General features: G+C 46.3%; 5 protein-coding genes across 5 annotated transcripts; 4 read left to right on the top strand and 1 right to left on the bottom strand.

The window, feature by feature from the left end:
• Positions 1-3,063: 3,063 nt before the first annotated feature.
• FOMMEDRAFT_23938 (uncharacterized protein) lies at positions 3,064-3,595 on the bottom strand. Its single transcript, XM_007271519.1, has one exon. The coding sequence runs from the start codon at positions 3,551-3,553 to the stop codon at positions 3,362-3,364; it is 192 nt and encodes a 63-aa protein (XP_007271581.1). The 5' UTR covers positions 3,554-3,595; the 3' UTR covers positions 3,064-3,361.
• A 44-nt stretch (positions 3,596-3,639) lies between these two features.
• FOMMEDRAFT_171281 (uncharacterized protein) lies at positions 3,640-4,495 on the top strand (the record flags this gene model as incomplete). The annotated part of the gene is made up of 3 exons (XM_007271670.1): positions 3,640-4,084; positions 4,198-4,327; positions 4,391-4,495. Exons 1-3 carry the CDS (start codon positions 3,957-3,959, stop codon positions 4,493-4,495), a joined length of 363 nt encoding a protein of 120 aa, XP_007271732.1. The 5' UTR covers positions 3,640-3,956.
• A 281-nt stretch (positions 4,496-4,776) lies between these two features.
• Positions 4,777-10,109, top strand: FOMMEDRAFT_23945 (uncharacterized protein). The gene is made up of 5 exons (XM_007271520.1): positions 4,777-5,584; positions 5,821-5,883; positions 5,934-7,945; positions 8,013-8,158; positions 8,213-10,109. The coding sequence occupies exons 1-5, from the start codon at positions 5,293-5,295 to the stop codon at positions 9,432-9,434; spliced, it is 3,735 nt and encodes a 1,244-aa protein (XP_007271582.1). The 5' UTR covers positions 4,777-5,292; the 3' UTR covers positions 9,435-10,109.
• A 424-nt stretch (positions 10,110-10,533) lies between these two features.
• On the top strand, positions 10,534-13,880 carry FOMMEDRAFT_143412 (uncharacterized protein). The gene is made up of 14 exons (XM_007271671.1): positions 10,534-11,219; positions 11,272-11,328; positions 11,380-11,732; positions 11,790-11,903; positions 11,957-12,040; positions 12,099-12,143; positions 12,195-12,215; positions 12,267-12,416; positions 12,475-12,533; positions 12,635-12,673; positions 12,723-12,932; positions 12,988-13,079; positions 13,142-13,541; positions 13,600-13,880. The coding sequence occupies exons 1-14, from the start codon at positions 10,612-10,614 to the stop codon at positions 13,636-13,638; spliced, it is 2,271 nt and encodes a 756-aa protein (XP_007271733.1). The 5' UTR covers positions 10,534-10,611; the 3' UTR covers positions 13,639-13,880.
• A 756-nt stretch (positions 13,881-14,636) lies between these two features.
• FOMMEDRAFT_162213 (uncharacterized protein) lies at positions 14,637-17,573 on the top strand (the record flags this gene model as incomplete). Its single annotated transcript, XM_007271672.1, has 14 exons — positions 14,637-15,196; positions 15,249-15,305; positions 15,359-15,714; positions 15,765-15,878; positions 15,932-16,015; positions 16,072-16,116; positions 16,168-16,188; positions 16,240-16,389; positions 16,438-16,463; positions 16,520-16,636; positions 16,684-16,893; positions 16,950-17,035; positions 17,113-17,491; positions 17,550-17,573. 14 exons carry the CDS (start codon positions 14,637-14,639, stop codon positions 17,571-17,573), a joined length of 2,229 nt encoding a protein of 742 aa, XP_007271734.1.
• Positions 17,574-18,173: the final 600 nt, after the last annotated feature.

Below are 18,173 nucleotides of genomic sequence, written 5' to 3' on the forward strand. Positions count from 1 at the left end.
AAAACGACTCAGTTCACTACTCCTCCAATGCACGTCAGTCAGAATATAATCATATGCATACTGATATGGCTTTGTCTCAGCTGAATCAACTCGTTCAACGCTCCGGATCTCAACCCTGTATGCACCAGTCACACTCGCTACACACTGTTGCAGTACATCCACCTTTTATCTTGTATTGTCACTTGCTAACTACTCTAAACCTGTCTAACAGGCGCAGCCTCAACCTCCACAACCCGCTCGACCTCATCCCACACACACACGCAATTTGACTCACAGGTCCCGAGTGACGACCAACCGTGGTGACAAAGACTACATCAAACGGCCTGAGGATGCGTTCATCCTTTTCCGACACGAATTCTACTCACAAAAGAACAAGGCAGAGGCTGCTGGTGGTGCAGGGGTTAGGACTGTAGAAATAATGTATCATTTATTATTTTGTATTAAATAATTAAATATAATTATATTTTATTAATTATTTGATAAAAAATTGTATCCAAAGCAAAAGGAAGCGATTCAAACGCTTGTAATGACTTATAAGTATTATAAGCAGATATTATACTTTCTCAAATAAATAAGTATGTCTTAGTCTTGTAATCTTAGAAAGTGTTATAATCACTTTTATAACTTGACAATTTATAAAATTATAATGGAAATTGCCAAGTTTTAAAAGTATTCTCACTTACTTATCTAACATTGTACTGTCATTACTTAACCCCCCAGGAAGATTATATGTAATTGGACAAATTTTATAAAATATATAAAATATATGAGATTACAAGTAAGTACAATACTTAAGACTTTTTCGTGATGATAGTGCCGGTGTGTGTATGAGAATGCCCTCAGGCAGGCAGGCATTGTGAGTGAGAAACAATGAGTATTACATATAATATGATATATACCAAATCCGTTTCACAATTTCACGTGCACACAATTTCCTTTTCAAAACACCCATCTCATTATGAGTGTCTGTCTCAACTCAACAGTCATTTTGTTTGGAACTTCGCCAGTAGTCTTGCCCTGAATGTGCTGTATTTCTTGTTGCTGCTATCTTACAGTAAGTTGTTCTGCAAGAGGATAATTATTTGCTCTTATTCAAACATGCACTGCGACATGAAAGGGATTAACTGTGCATCTGCAAATTACTGATGTGAAAACATGACTTCCTCTGTACCAGTTACACCACATCCTTCTCTACTTGTCTACTCACCTGAGGCTGATACTAATGTGTGTTTGCATTACACACTCCAATCCGCGTTGATCACAGAATCTCCACTGGGTTACGCCACTTCAAAACTTCTTTGAAACTTTCAATTATGTAAAAGACAAGGCTTCGAGTTCTATTATCTCCGAGTCCCCTCAAAGTGCATATAGGGTACCAGGGTTGCAAGTTTTCCCTACGTAACTATATTCTTCTAACTATCCCTGCATATAGAATAGCAATTAAACTAGTGATATAGGCAGAGTATTGGTCTGACTCCGAGCACGGACTGGAGATCTGAACCATATAGACAAGCCCCTCTTAGTTATGCTGAACGCAATCTTCTCAGTCTCACTAGATGCATCCGACTCCAACGCGCTGTGGATCAGTGCTTACTCTGTTCATTTGACACAGTGGGATAGGACTGTTCACTGTCATCTATCCGGATCATAATATCGAATGAATGTCCAGTCACTTCTATTATAAATAGTGCTTACTTTTTCAATAGATAGATCCGGCCATAACCACCGAGTCTTGGTTTCGCTGTATGCGAGGATCATCCTTCAAATGATAGGTTATATGTTCCACCTCGAATAGGTCAGTATTCCGGCACTTATGCGTAAGTACTGCGGGTGTGCAGACAACACATTGTGCCTATCCTAAGAATTCCATTTGTCCGTTGACATCCGGTTTAAATTGGGAATCGGCCTCGGGAATGGCGTGCTACGTCCCTGGCTAACGAAATGTGACTCCACCTCGGAACTTGACAAGGTTCATTTGGAGTGCTTAACCGACTTTCAGCCTAAACTATCATTGGGTGTACTGAAATTGCTTCCAAAAGCAGACTTTAACTTAGTTCTGGTAGTGAAATACTGTATATTGAAATGTTATTATAGTTGTTCTAGTAAAAGTATCTAACTTAACAGGTTTAAGAATCTTTGGATAGGTGTACTACATAAGAGGCATTCTGCCAAAAGGCAAGAAGCCAGCAAAAAGGCAGGTTTTCGGGCACGGATGGTGCATTTGTGAGGACAGATTATTCTCTACTAGTATTTGTCATGGTTTTGCTGTTAGAACTGTAAAATCAGACGCACAGACGCACATGCACAGGCGTATCAATACTAAAGTCTTATGTTTCATTAAAGGCCAAGCTCCGGTGGACGCCTGAGCGAAGTTCCTTCCACAGAGAATATAAAAGTACAGCTTCTCGGGTATTTTATCAACGAATAAAGTTTAGTGCACAATGTGTCGCGACGAGGCAGTGAACAACATTAGCAGACGAGAAATCAGGCCAGACGACTATTTCGACCTGGACCGTTAGTGAACGGACAGAATCGGGACGAACCTTGACTCCGGACCCACTAAATTTTCATCTTGATATCAAGGGATCTGGACACGCCTACATGTGCGCAAGTGGTCTACTAGCATAGTGTCTATGTTCTTAGAGGTCTAGACCTCCAGACAGGTGTCTGCGAGGTTCCTGAGCAGTAGACGGACGGCGCGGTTGCCATATCTCGGCAAAAACTGTGCAGAAGCTTAAAAGATCTTAATTCAATAGATAGTCTTCCTATCAAATGGAAACCTTGTCTGATATTTATGATAATGTGTCCACATGCGAGTGATCAACGATTAAGATGGAAGTTGAGGCGAAAGTTTAGATGTTCTCGTTATGCGGCTGTGGTGGCAAAAGAAAGACTAAAATTTGAGTTGGAAAATGATTGCCAGCTTTCGAATGCGCACCTTTGTACGAAGGACAGAATGAAGAGGCACGGAGTCGCAGGCCGCATCGTAGTCCCTAACGACAAAGTAGCTGGAATGACTACATGCTTGAAAAGAATTCTACTTATAGACAATGCAGTTACCTTCCTTTGAGCCTGACTCTCCCAGTCTGTCATTGTGCCAAATTAGTAACTCATCATATCAGGAAAAAATCCTTGCAAACGAAGAGCCGGAGAAGTCGGACGTGTGACTAGCGATCATATTTCTGGATGAATGTGCAAGGTCGTAAAAGTGTTACACATGCTTCGCATAGATGCCTGGCCTCCGAACCACTTCACATGAAAGCCGGAGGAAGCTGTTCATTGGAAGCGCCCATAGACAGCGGGAAGATATCGTCTCATACGGACGGAGATTGATAGGTGAAGGTCGCTCAAGTTTGAGAAGTCAAGAAGAAATGTAAATCGCTCGAGAATATAATGCATGTACCAGTGAGAAGCCGGTCGGTGAAACAGTGCAGATAGTTCCGGCTACGAGATGAATTGGCACCCAATGTGAAGAAGCTGGTCTGTCTCCTCGTGTGTAAGAAGCAAACTGCCTAAATGTTTGGCCGATCTGGCCGAGAGAAACCTTGAGCATTTTCCAGACCAGCTGAGAAAATGAAATGGTGAGTGTCGCTCAATATTCGACAGCTTCCAAACACAGACACGCTAATCCGGAGAAATCGACGATATCATTGGAGCATTGAGAAGCAGAATAGCACCACCGAAGTTCCTAAGTTCCCTGGGCATCTTGATGCGGATCGCTGCAACTGAATAAGGTGGGACTCAGCTGCTTTAAGCTCACGTCATTTCGTTCCATACATGATTTTCATTCAACTCCCCTGATTCAGGTCGTCCCCCAAGAGCATTTGAAAGGAGGATGAGACCATAATTTGAGCTGACGAGCTGGGGAGAAAGGATGTGAGATGTGATCGGTTTTAAACGGATCAATCATCAGATCCATTGAAGGCACATGTCTGAAGCTTCTTCCCAAACTTCCGATGGTTCAATGCGAGTTTGGAAAACAAGACGCCGCCAGGATTGATGTGGCTGTTGTCGGGTGGGTCCTTGTGCCGCTAGAGAGATCTGGGCACAAGTTGTGGCTCGAGATGATCAGAGATGCGCAGCAGTTAGTCAGGAACTGCCACGAGTTCTCCAACCAGCTGGTAATCTTGAGAAAATCGGATAGTCGAGTTAAAGCCATGTCTCTAATTGTGCCTATTGCTTCCTCGGTCTCGTTAGTGCAGGCGAAAAGCACCCTCAGACAGCCGACGCACTCCGATGCACGGGGATGAGGAGTGGAAGAGGCAGGGCCCGTGATCTTATGACCAATAATGCTGTGGAGTTGGTCATATGCGACGATGCTGCCTTTGTACACATGTTGGAGCCGTGGAATTGATTAAGGTCGGGAGATATGAGGACGTACCTGGCACAGACCCAGTCCGGTTCGGATGCTCGTACGCAGGCATCAGGAACGCCACCTGCACTTTACATCGTAGAGTGTAAAGGATCAATCGTCTCTGGTGCAGGAGAGGTATAAGGTACACTTATGGAAGGAAAAGAGACCTGGTGCGTTTGAGAGATGTGAAACGTGGAAACGCTCAGACAAAACAAGGACAAATACAAAACGCCAGAAAAGGCACCGAAATGATCGTCATGATGCAATATTACAAAACGATTAATTCACCTACATAAGCGCCATAAAAGGAAATGTCGACGTCATTTTCTGCTCGAAAACGTGATAGCCCTTGAGTGCGGAGTCGGTTTGCATTTCCTTATAGCAGCGCCAGCCATGGAGAGTTGTAAATCTCATACACGCAAAGCCATATCCACAGTATCCTCTACTTCCTTCACTAGCTCATACACGAATTTGCTCATTTTTTCTTTGTACGCACCTGCACACCCGACACACCCGACCAAAAAAAGCCACAGAACAGTCTCGAACAGCTTTGAACGATCCACACGGTTTCCTTCCAACCTCTAGATTCTATTTGTCCCTCTTGCACCTTAAAGAGTAGTCGCAGTCAGTCGTTCTTCGGAGGTAGAACTTGAGCGAAGAAACCCGCCACAGTATATTTGGTGCGCGATGCAGCAAACTGGATCCACTTTCAATAATCCGCTGACACCTTATTGCACCGCACCGTGTCATGTCTGATGTCTGTGTTACGACAGAAGGTTAATCAGAGCAGGGCCGTTTGAGCACCACGTACTCACACGACCTATACACGTCGGACCACTCTTCAAGGACTCTTTGCCATTTGATTCGCTTCTGCACTAGCTATTGCACCGCTTGTAGTGCACTGCATCGGAATCGGAAGTCGGAACGGGAGATAAACTATGAGTGAAGATGATGGAGACTCAAGTTCAAGTCCGTCTCGCACTGCAGGGACCGGTGAGCATAAGAGTGCGCCTCCGATGCCGTACGAGAATGGGAGACAGAGCACCGCGGAAGCGGGCGATACCACCCCGACACAGTCACGCAGAACAAGTCCCCTGCAGACAGATTTAGTCATTGAAAAGAGTGCCTTCTACAGTGGAAATACTGTTGGAACTTCCGAGTCGTGCACCGCTGTTGCGAACGGATTTGACGCGTCCGACGCGAGCGTCGATCGCTCTGAACCTAATAATTGTGAGTCCACAAATTCTATTGCCTCTTCTGGACGTCTGCCGTGAGTTGATGGGCCGGCCTCGCGGCTGGCTCCGCTCTTTCTTTAGCCCGAAGCGTGTGCGCTTGTTTCCAACCTCCCTCTCATCCCTTGCTTTCATCACTTTTCTCTATTTTTTTGTCTCTTTTCTACTTCGCAATATGCCTGCCCTCCTCATCTGCTAGAGCACACATCTTCCATGCTGACATTCCTTTACTAGTCGTCGATCCATTGTATGCCCGCTCCCCCCCAGATAGAGGACACACTTCCCTTGGTCTCTCCAGTACGTTCTCGAATTGTCCCTTTCGTCGCTTTTCCTAAAGAGTAAATTAGACGTTTATGACCCGCTACTTTCCCCAAGTCCCAGCAGCCCGCATCCCAGCCGTTCATTGACTCCAAAATTTCGTTCCACAGCGCCTCCCGCGTCTGACGGAAACGTCAACGAAGACATGCCAAATTCTTCCCCGCACTCTGGTCCCTCCCCTGGTTCGTCCCGCCAATCTTCCAGGAGACAGCCGCAGCCGCAACAGCCGCAGCAGGTGCATCAACAACAACAGCGTGGTCTGCAGCCGTATGGCTTCTACGCCTCCCCCTCAGCGTCGGAGTCCGGATTGCCTCGAAATACACCTTCCGTTTCAAACCAGAGTGGACCACCGCCATTTGTACATGGACAACAAGCAGCGGCCCCGCAGCGCTCAGCGAGCTTTACTGTACCGTACACGATGTCTCCATCGCCAGCTTCGCTCTACCCCCAACATCAGCCCCAGCACCAGTATACATACCCACAATTAAATATCCATGGTATGCCGTCCATGGCACATTCTCCAGCCCATCCATCGCCAGAATTTTATTCTGTTGGGCATAGCATGAGCCCAAGCCAGCCTCCGCTGTATGCCCCGTCATTTCACACTAGCGTTCCTCCAGAGCATACTCCAACGCCAACGCTCACATTCGATTATGATGGAGGAAACTCAGGACGGAGTCCCGCTCCGGGTGCCAGCTCGCCGTACTCGCCGCAGCAGTCATTTGCGCCATTCAACTATCATCCAACGCTCACTGCGACGCCCCAGTTTTCACACTCACCATTTTCTTCGTCTCTATCAACTCATCAAGTGCAGCATGCCCAGCGACCGCAGTATCCTCCACCATTCGCATATATGACAGGAGCGAGTCCGACGACGTCTGACGACTCAGCTGGGCAGCAGCCCTCTGCGAGGTGGTGGTATATTCCACCTCACAGCGCATCTCCAACTGCGGGATCATATCCAAATGTTTACTACCTTGACGCGTACGGCAATCCTTCTAATGCAAGAGGTCTGGGCTTGGGTCCTGGTTTCCCATCGTTATCATCTCCTTCATCTGGGCTGGTGCAGCCTGCAGCATTCCCTCTGCCCGATTCGGCTGTCGGCGCGGGGCCTGGGCCTGGGTCCGGAACCGGCCGCGGTGGAATTACGGCAGAAATTCAACGTGAAGGGGATAGTAAACCAGGGTCAATCGCGTCCCCGCCTGGAGCACCTCTCTCACCTTCATCTGGTGCTCCTGGCGAGTCGGTCAGCGAACGAGGACAACAGCAGCAGTTGAAACAACCGAAGCGGAAGTCTGTATTGCCAAATCCGCCTGTTCAACGCTCAGAATGGGTAATGTGGGTAGGAAACGTGCCCAGTGATGCAACGCACGATGAACTTTGGCGCTTCTTTACGCGGTCGAGTACGCAGAGTGGATCGTCAGATGTTGAGATGCGCTCGTCTTTTGGTCAACGACTGTCTCAACCACCACATCTGCCAGCTGGTCTTCTTTCACCATCCGGCAGTTCATCTGCATCGGATGCAAGTCCTGTGGATTCTTCAGGCGTGACGAGCGTCTTTCTCATAGCACGATCTAATTGTGCATTCGTGAATTATACTAACGCTGTATATCTTTCTTCTGCTGTACAGCGATTCAACGGTATTCCTCTTCGTCCAGGGGATGCAAGATGTCCACGTCTTGTGTGTCGTGTCCGTGGCAAGGAAGAGGATTTAAAAGCAGGCGTTGGCGGACAACGGGGAACGGGCATACATACACGCTGGGTCAAGGAGCAACGCGAACGGGAATGGGGCCGTGAACAAAACAAGCAGGCTGGCAGGAAAGAGGTTGTAATGTCGGATGACGACGCAAGCGCGAGCGAGCCTCCTGGGACCCCGTCGTCATCTGTGGTACACACGGAGAGTGGGGCAGAGTCATCAGGACAAGATGCACATGCTGTTCGGCGACCTCCCCATCATTCAAGTAGCTCGGGCAGCACCACCTCTGGTTTCTTAGCACGCTATTTTCCCAAACGGTACTTTATCTTGAAGTCCCTGACACAGGTAGGAGTGGCGACAAAAGCTGTCAGCAAATGTTTTGTCTTGTCTAACCGCCACTTTTCCCGTATAGTTTGACTTAGATCTTAGTGTGGAGAAGGGTGTATGGGCGACGCAGCCGCATAACGAGGCCATACTCAATCAGGCGTTTCGCAATAGCTCTGATGTGTACCTCATTTTTGGTGTGAACAAAAGCGGAGAGTTTTTCGGCTATGCTAGGTAAAAATGATATTAATTACAAAATCCTTCGATGCGCTAATCCTTCCGCACTAGGATGGCAAGTGCGATTGGCAAGACAGCAGACGATCGGGTCTCGTGGGCCTCTCGGTCGGACTCTCAACATTCTCATTCGCCAACAACATCGTTAGCTTCCTCTGTCGCTGGAAAAGGTTCTCATGTGAATGAAACAATTCCTGAAGAGAGTGAAGGTAGTTCGCCGGAAGGTAACGATGGCGGCAACACTAAGAGAAGGGAACAGGATGCGGATGAAGAGAAACGTTCCTATTTGCTTTTCTCACCAAGTGAACATCGTCTGGCGGAAGATTCTCCGAAGCCAGTTACCCCCGCCACACAGAAGCGCTTATCGAATGCAGAGGAAAGCAGCAGCAGTAAAGTCTCGCTGTCTGGTGAGGCGAATACCGCCCCACCGTCCGATCGCCACCAAGAAAAATTTGCAGAATCGGTTCCTCAAAATCGTACGTCCCTGCATCTCGCAACTCCCCCGATAAGTGCACCTGCGGTGATGGGCCGGTCGTATGGCGATATTACAACTCCTCAGGTTAAAGGGCTAGGGTCGGAGACGTTAGATCCGCGTTTGCTCCGTCGAAGGCTTCCGAGTGTTCAGTTAGATCCAGAGGCGCCATTGCGAGCAGTCCGGGAACATGAGGCGCATAGCGCGAGCGTTGAGAATCCACTAATAAAGATCGAGGATGACGACCGCGTGAAACGGAGGGATACACTCGGAACGTCCGTTTCTGCGTCTGGGTCTGGCAGCAAATTGCGTGAAGTTCTGCAGGCAGAAGAGGTCCAAGAAGAGATTGACCAGGAAACGAAGGTGGACACTGACGCCGGAAAGGATAAACAGGCTGGCACGGATGCTCCTGATGATCGTGCAGATATACCGCCGCAATGGGGTTCACCTTTCAAAGTACAATGGATTCGGGTAACGAGGCTACCATTCCATCGCACCCGGCACCTGCGTAACCCATGGAACCATGACCGGGAGGTGAAAGTTTCTCGTGATGGGACGGAACTTGAACCGCTTGTCGGGCAGGCGTTGCTGGATGAATGGGATAAAGAGGAATCTCCACACGTGCCTCCAACACCGGCAATGGGAGGTGGAGGCGGAGGTGGTACCTCGTTGTCTGCTATGAACAGACGTACAGGCCAGTTCCAGAGAATGCAGTCGCACGTTTCAGCTTCTACTACGGAGAGTGAAGCAGGTCCTAGTCCTGGTCCATCACGCGTGTATCAACCAAAACAGCGCCCGCGTTGAGGTACTTAATCGCTAAATAGCAAAATTGTAGCTATTTTGACCCTTGGTATTCGGTATCCCAGCATTCTTTCTAAGCTACTGGGAGGAACCCAGTGCCACATCTGCGGTGTGGTTATACTCGGACCAGTATGACTGGAAGTTGACATGGTAAGAAGCACTTCCACCGGTAGTCGCACGTCGTCCCCCTAATGTAATTCGCCGTTGCATTGCCGCCACCCGTCGCATCCTAAACTCCATCCTTTTCGTCATCGTTCTGGCTCAACATCATCGACGTTCACTCCTAATTCCCTGGACTTTCTGTTAGCTGTCTGCACACGCCGCACCATCTCACTTTTCCTATTTCTCACTTTTCCCTTGATTTTTCTTTGCACGACTGTGACTGCATTCATGTTGACGACGACTCTTGTCATTCACGACACAAGACGGCCGTTTACGGTCCACGTATAACCGCATTTTTTTTTTGTTTTCTTCGTTTTGTGCAGCTTTCCCATTCTCTTCCTCGCTGGCTGGTTCGATTTTTGGATTCGGAGAGTTGCACAACTTACTTCGCCTCGCACATACGCTCTTTACAATTCTTCTCTTTTGCATTGGTTATCCTCTGTTGTCCCCGAGTTTTGCATCATCAGACATCCTCGCATGCCATACACGGCGATCCCATGTCAGAATCTACTGTTCAATGTATCCCTAGCAGAAAAAGCCTAATCCCTCCCTTGCCTTGTTAGTTGTAACTAGCTTTTGGATGGGCTATTCACTATTCATCTACCTGTATGACCTATGTACTCCGGCATTATACACGTGCGCCCTGGTACCGGGGTTTGCATACACTTTCTAAAATAAACCAATATACGATGAACTTGTGCTCTCGTACAGAATTGATCGTTTGAAACGCACTCGAGTGTCGAACAGACAAACTTTTGAATTTTAAACAACCATAAATGTGTACGTACGTAAGGAAGTCGGAGCGGCGTAATTACAGTAGTTCCGGTGCTCTGGTTACATAATCAGATTCATTTGTAATACACTCATCCCTGAATTTAGCCTTGCCTCATGGCAAAGAAGTTTAGAAGAAGCAAGCGGTCCATCATGCCTCCGACATTATCGTGGCCTCTACAGTACCTTGTTCTCGGCGCTCACCCTCTCGCCGAACGAGGATTGTCAGATCTCCTCAGGTGCTCTCATGGCACTGTCACTAGCTCTGGCTTTGTTCAGAAGGTTGTTGGACATTTGCAAACGATGGGCTAATCGTGCACTGCCGCTTCTGCTTAAACTGTTCTCTGTGATTGGGCGGTACCTTGGTCTCCGACGATTTCGCGGTAAGGTGGACTGCACGAAGAAGAACGACGTTGCGCTCACTAGAATCGGCGATGGCCAAACGTCTGAGTATAACAATGGCGGAACGGCTAAAGGGGATCCGTCCTCAGCATCAAACAATCGTGCTGTAGTCCTCGCATGCTCTTCGGTTCCGTCAATGCCTACTACACCACCCGCGGCGCGTTCACATCACCACGCTAGATCCATAGACTCTTCCGCCTCGTTTCCTATGTCACCAACTAGTACTATCTCAAACTCACCTGGATTTCTGTCGGAAAATGACGCAGAGCTTTACTGTTCTTCGCCGCTGGAAGTGATTAAAGAAAACTCATTCAGAGAAAGTTCTATAATCGAAGGTGCTTTACATGCGGAACCTGTACAGTTCACTGCTTCACCGACCGGATCAAAGTTAATGAAACCCTTGAAGACTATCGCACCATCGGAGAGACCACGATACGATCGGAACATTGCTATGTTCGTGATTTTTATTAGTTAGGTCATTCCTTTATTGAGCATTTCACCGCAGAAAGAGTAATGAAGGACCTTGGGTACTCGGACCTCTGGCGACTTTTGACGTGTATAGGTAAGCACGGTATACGTTCATTTAAGAAAAGACGATTTACGCTATACACAGGAACCGAGATGTTGCGGGATGGAAACATTACGTTCATCCGGAGGGCCCACCATATTACCTGCTAGAAAAGTGTGATGGACACAGGTTTTCCTATTTGACGGAAGCAGACCTACAGGACTATTCCGTCCTAGACGAGGTTGAGGCCTTTGTGTGTGCAGTCGAGAGGCATACCACAAACTTCAATTGGGGTCGAGATATTCCGGAAAACGTTGAAGTTGTTCTCGAGATTGAAGACGAGGCGTGGAGCTACTACATGGTTGACTTGGAACAACGTTGTGTGTTCTGGCTTGATGATTATGATATGAGCTATGCATTGGGCGAAAATTTTGGCGTCGAATCACTAGACCATTTCCGTAAGTACACATTTCCGTCCTCGAAGAATAAACTACTTAGCTGCCATCTATGGTCAGGTAGTCAACTTGATTTTGAGTTTTGGCAGCACATCGAATATTTCCCTAACCATCGCAAGCTTGGCCCCGACGTTTTCCATGAAGCGATGGGAATACTTAATTACTGGAGAGTTGGTATGTTTCGGTTCTCTCGAAGGCAGTCTTGCCAATAATATTGAGTGCCCTAGACGTTAAGTCTTCTGCCGATTCCGCTGCCCCATACGATGCCGACGACCTTGACACGCTCGTAGTATCAGTTAAGCATCTACACAGTACGTATTCAATCGTCGTTGCATCGGAGTTACCTGTTGAGTTGCATTCCTATTTCAGCTGTCTACGAATCTGGTAACTGTGCTTATGCGATGGCAAGTGTCGGTGAGAATATGTTCCTTTTATGACGTTTGTTGTCGTTAATTCTGGTAACAGCGCGCATAATGGGTCTTACTAGTCCGTAATAGTATCAAAATCTGACTGAAACAATGGTTGATGGCCCTGTAGGTAATGAACGGCAGCTGAACTTTTATGGCTTCAGTGGCGCCCGTATCTCAGTATGGCAGAGTGTACGAGGGAATATCCTAAAGAAGCGCTCGATACTCATCAAATCTCTATCTCCTTTGCTATTCTATGCACCGGAGACCCATCTTTCGGGTGAGTAAAATCCTCTGGTTTAATTATCAATCTTCGTTCGAAGAACTTATTTTGTTAGGACTTGAAAAATTATGGGTGGACGGCGTGATAAGAGACCGCAGATGGAAGAAATATCAGGTATGAGGCGGATTGTTATGCAGTAGACATTGCCTCACTCTTTTTCTTCATTGGCCTCGTCCACCTATATTGTTTTTGATGTTTCGGATTATCTGTCACAGTACAAGCTTGAGAGAGACTGGGAATCGTTCGTGCTTACGGTCAGTTCGAAGGCACTGCTATATTCGTTCAAGACTCAATAATTGTCAGTCGACTGTGTTGCTAAATGCAAACGTCGCACTACTCAGCACACCAATTATCTTGTCGGATAATGGAGATGCTGGCCTGTGGGCATCACCCGCTGCCGTTGCAAGCCAAGTATCTATTGTCGCAAGTATTGCGAGCATTGTCACTGGCCTTCTCCTTGTGCGGCAGATTCGAATAAGCGGGAAAGACATTGAAGTTACAGCGTCTGATACTGTGCGTATTTGCCCAAGACCGTCACAAGCTAATCAAATGACGTGAATTTGCACAGATAAACTATCTTAGCAGTAGAAAGCACGAACAGCTCGGACTGGAGACAATAGCAATCCAGTATAGTCTGCCGTACGCTCTCCTTATGTGGGGGTTAGTATTCCTCCGTAATTCACTTTATTTATCCCTTTTCTTACTAAGTTCCGTTCTTATAGCGTAATAACTTTCTTAACTTCGATTGCCATTGCCTGCTTCTTCCGAGTTGATGGTACGCCAGACATAGCCGCGCAAATGATCTATGCTGTATCGTGGCTCTTTGCCATTCCTCTCATTCTCTGGACAGTGCTTACCGGCTGGGAAACAAACAACCAAGCGCACTGGTCCGAGTTACTCTCAGCTAGTTGGTGGAAATCTGTCATCTACAGGCATTGGAAGAGTAAACTGCCTTGGACTCGGCGCATGTCGCAGAAATCGGAGGACATTGAGGCCGACCAGGTGACCGGGACGGAGGAAGAGACTGCAGCTGAGAGCAAGCCAGAGCAACCGGCAGCACCAGCGGGACCGAAAGCTCCAAGGAATCGCAATTGGCGTGTACGAGTGAAGAACTTCGGACCGGTGCGCACTCACTTTTATTTTGGGTTGTCTTCTCTGGTTAACCTCTCCCTCCTGACAGGTTCGGCGATTGACATTCAACAGCTTTTTACGCACATAAATGTGCATCACGATTTTAAACCACGGATATAACTTTGGATGGTACGAAAATGTTTATTTGCATGGATATTGGACATCGTTGCTCGCATCTAAAACAATCAACACGCCACTTTGTATCTTGTTTTCACCATTACTGCATGTAGACTCACGAAACTCCAAAATTCCTTTGTCGGATGATTATTTCCATGACTCACCGAACCGGCAGACATCTGCATATTCATGAATAAACGCAATGTTCATTGCTGTACTTATAGTTTATTCTCCGATCATATCCTCAACTTTGTTGTGTGTCTGACTTAGTTGACCCGGTCCGAGCAAGCGATGAATACTACATTGGGCGAGATCTAATGTTATACTGACGGATTCCTTTTGTATGGCAATATTGGAAGGGACTAGTAAACCAACAACGACAAATTGGGAGATGTGAAAGAGGGATAACTCTCGTTTCTCTGTGAATACAAGCGGTATAGGTTTCGATTTAATGTTTATGTTAACAGGAAAACATCAGACAAATAAAAATTAGTATTAAGTGCTACCAGGAACTAACGCATAACTATCAACGATACATCGAAGGTTCGTAATAAAAATGGGTGACGGGAGAAACGAATGGATGTTAGAGGTGATTGCCAGAGGGGTTGAGGCTAGTCGATGGTTGTTAGAAAGCCTTAGGATCCGTGTATATAAATGCAAGATATTGTAATAATAGATTATGAAGAACGTAAAAGAGAGAGAGTTTAAAAACTAGCAACTATCCTCATTCCTCGAAAGGAGAGAAAAACATCAAAATAAAATCGCACCTATATTTAGTTTTATATGTTGCTTACATAATCAGACTTATTTATAACTTCCCTTCACTCACTCTCATTTACGTCGAGGTTGCCTGCAGGCAGCCAAGCGGCAGTCCATCATGGTGCCTCCAACATTATTGCGACCTCTACCTTACTCCCTACGCTCACCCTCTCGCCAAGTGAGGATTGTCATACGTTTCCATGACCGTTCATGGCTCAGCCACTAGTTCTGGTTTTGCTCAAGAAGTTGCTGGATATTTGTAAACGATGTGCTAATCGTGCTCTGCCACTTCTGCTTAGACTGTTTTCTGTGAATTGCGCAAAGAAGAATGATGTTGAGTTCACTGGAATCGGTGACTTCGAAATAACCGAACATGACAGCGGCGGCGACAACCAAGGTATCACATTTTCGACACCCGATGATCGGTCCGTAATCGTTGCGTGCTCTTCTATTCCTTCAAAGGCTACTGCATCACCTTCAGTGCATGCACATCATGCCACATCCATAGACTCGGTTACCTCGTTCCCTAGGTCAACAACTAGTACACTCCTCGACCCACCTAGATTTATGTCTGAATGTGATGTGGAGGCTTATTTCTCTCCGTCGTTGGGAGCGATTAAAGAAAACTCGTACATGGAAGGTTCTATTACGGATGTTCCTTTATGTGCAGAACCTGCTGGACTTAGTGCTTCACCAGGCCGTTCACGGTCAAAGCCCCTGAAGACTATTCTGCCATCAGATAGACCACGCTACAATCGAAACATTACCATGTTCGTGTTTTATGTACCAGGTTATTCTGATATCTTGCTCATTGTGCAACAGAGAGAGTAATCAGGGACCTTGGGCATTCGAACCTCTAGCAACCTTTGACGTGTATAGGTAAATGCTTTTCTGTTTCGTGTAAAAGTGATAATAAACAATACCTTTCAAAGGAACCAGGACGTTGGATCTTGGGAACGTTACATCCACCCAGAGGGTCCACCGTACTATCTGTTAAAACAGAGTGGCGAAAACAATTTTTCCTTTTTGACGGAAGCAAATCTACAGAAAACTTCTGTTCTTAGAGAGATTAAGGATTTCGTGCACAAAATCGAGACGCATGCGAAAGAATTTTCTGATAGGCACAAAGACATTTTAAACAATGTTGAGGTCGTTCTCGAAGTTGGAGAGGATGACTGGAGCTACTACATGATTCACTTGGAACGACGCTGCCTCTTCTGGCTCCACACGCATGATGTGAGCCATATATTGGGAGACGATTTTGGCGTTGAATCACTGGATCACTTTCGTAAGTCAATGTTCCTGTCCCAGAATGATAAATTAATGTTCTACGGTCAGATTATCAGCTCGATTTTGAGTTTTGGCAGCACATTGAATATTTTCCTAACCACCGCGAGCTTTATCCAGACATTTTCAATGAAGTGATGGGAATACTCAATTACTGGAGAATTGGTACGTCTCGACGCTCTTGAAAGCGGTCGTGCTCAAAATATAGAACACCCTAGATGTCAAGTCTTCTGCCGACTCTGCCGCCCCATACGATGCCAGCGATCTTGACACGCTTGTAAAATCAGTGAAGCATCTACACAGTACGTGTTTAATCATAGCTGCTTCAGCATTTGCTTTAGCTTCGCTCTCGGTCTAGCTGTCTACGATTCTGGTAATTGCGCTTATGCAGTTGCCAGTGTTGGTGAGAATCTGTCGCTTTTATGATATTTATTGGCAATAATTCTGGTGGCAGCACGCATAATGGGTCTCACTTGTCCGTACTAGTGTCAAAGCGTGACCGAGCCACTTATTGATAATCATTTAGCAAACGAGCGGCAGCTGAACTTTTACGGCTTCGATGGCGCTCGCATGTCAGTATTGCAGAGTGTGCGAGGAAACAATCCAAAGAAGCGCTCGACACTTATCAAGTGTCTATCTCCTTTGCTGTTTTATGCTCCAGAGACCCATCTTTCTGGTAAATGATATTTTCGGGTCCACGTATATATTCATTCCATGCAATTAGGGCTTGAAAGGTTATGGGTGGATGGCGTGATAAGGGATCGCAGGTGGAAGAAATATCAGGTATGAGGCAGACCTTTATACAGCAGATATTGATGACCGATTTTGATGTCGCTGGGCCCGTCCACCTTTCTCGCTTCGATACTTTGGATTATCTGTCGCAGGACAAGCTCGAGAGGGACTGGGAATCGTTTGTGCTTACGGTCAGTCCGGAGATACTTTCATTCACTCGAGACTCAACAGTTCTCAGTCGACAGTACTGCTGAATGCAAATGTTGCACTACTCAGTACACCGATTATTTTATCGGATAATGGAGATGCGGGCCTGTGGGCATCACCCGCTGCCATTGCGAGTCAAGTCTCTATAGTTGCTAGTATTGCAAGCATTGTCATTGGCCTTCTCCTTGTGCGGCAAATTCGAATCAGCGGCAAGGACATTGAAATTACAGCATCAGACACTGTGCGTACTTGTCCTATTGACTCGTGATCTAATCGGAATGCCTTGGGTTTGCATAGGTTGGTTACCTTAGTAGAAGAAAACACAAACAGCTCGGACTGGAGACAATAGCAATCCAATATAGTTTGCCTTATGCTCTGCTTATGTGGGGGTATATATTCCCTATAATGCGCTTTACTTATATACGTATATCCTTTTAACTAAGCTCTCTTTTCTTTCTAGTGTGATTACTTTCTTGACTTCGATCGCCATTGCTTGCTTCTTCAGAATTAACGGTACACCAGGCATAACCGCGCAAATGATTTATGCCGTATCGTGGCTCTTTGCTATTCCTCTCATTTTTTGGACAGTACTGACCGGCTGGGAAACAAACAACCAAGCACATTGGTCCCAGTTGTTCTCAGCTAGCTGGTGGGGGTATGCTATCTCCGAGCACTGGCCTCGGCACATAAGGCGGAAACCGAGAGACACTGAGGCCAGCCAGGAAGCAGGGGTGGTAGAAACCGCGATTGAAAGTAGCGTGGAGCAACTGGTAACATCGGTGGGACCGAACACATCCAGAAGTCGAGATTGGGGTGTACGAGTGAAGATCTTTGGACCAGTAAGTCTTTTCTTATGTTATGTGTTGCCTTCCCTGCTCAACTTGTCTGTTCTGTCAGATTCGACGACCAACACGTTTTTGAATAAATGTCACGAACTTCTCAAATGACAGACATACGCAGGCCGTTGAACGGATTTGAAAGCATTATTTGCTTGGATTTAAACACTGTTGCACAAACATATCTGCAATTGAACTTCATATTGTTTGTGGATTGTTCAGTTATCACTTCTGTATGTAAATCTGTGATATTCTATTTGTCAGGCATTCTCTTCTGTAATTCACCAGGGTACTAACTTTTGTAAATTCAATGTGTCCACTCCTGTAATTATAGCTTATTTCCCAAACATATTGTTGGCCCTCTTAATTGGATAAATCAGCCAGCCCAGACTGTACAAGACATAAGTAGGGAATTGAGCAGGTCAATATGTATTGCTGGATTATTTTTGTATGCCCAGAATTTAAGGAGCAATCTGACAACAGAGTTGGGAATGTGACTCTGAGGTTGCTCTTGTTTCTCTTTTAATACCTAAGGGAAATGTCAACTGGTCCATAATTACATTGTTGCAAAAAGCAGAAATATAATTTAATTGAATAAATATTAAGTATTAACATTGAAAATTTTGTACCAAGACTTGGCAATCAAAAAGACTGGAAGAAATGAATGTTAGAGAGGTTAAGTTAA

The sequence above is a fragment of the Fomitiporia mediterranea genome (genome assembly GCF_000271605.1).
Source record: "Fomitiporia mediterranea MF3/22 unplaced genomic scaffold FOMMEscaffold_18, whole genome shotgun sequence".
NCBI lineage: Eukaryota > Fungi > Basidiomycota > Agaricomycetes > Hymenochaetales > Hymenochaetaceae > Fomitiporia > Fomitiporia mediterranea.

What these genes read in the sequence shown, in the direction of transcription:
- FOMMEDRAFT_23938 (XM_007271519.1), bottom strand. Translation starts at nt 3,553, where the DNA reads ATGCTCAAGGTTTCTCTCGGCCAGATCGGCCAAACATTTAGGCAGTTT.
- FOMMEDRAFT_23945 (XM_007271520.1), top strand. Translation starts at nt 5,293, where the DNA reads ATGAGTGAAGATGATGGAGACTCAAGTTCAAGTCCGTCTCGCACTGCA. An exon ending in TCTTGAAGTCCCTGACACAG is followed by an intron (nt 7,946 to 8,012) that starts GTAGGAGTGGCG and finishes TTTCCCGTATAG; the next exon opens with TTTGACTTAGATCTTAGTGT. An exon ending in GAGTTTTTCGGCTATGCTAG is followed by an intron (nt 8,159 to 8,212) that starts GTAAAAATGATA and finishes CTTCCGCACTAG; the next exon opens with GATGGCAAGTGCGATTGGCA.
- FOMMEDRAFT_143412 (XM_007271671.1), top strand. Translation starts at nt 10,612, where the DNA reads ATGGCACTGTCACTAGCTCTGGCTTTGTTCAGAAGGTTGTTGGACATT. An exon ending in GCGACTTTTGACGTGTATAG is followed by an intron (nt 11,329 to 11,379) that starts GTAAGCACGGTA and finishes CGCTATACACAG; the next exon opens with GAACCGAGATGTTGCGGGAT. An exon ending in ACCGGAGACCCATCTTTCGG is followed by an intron (nt 12,417 to 12,474) that starts GTGAGTAAAATC and finishes TTATTTTGTTAG; the next exon opens with GACTTGAAAAATTATGGGTG.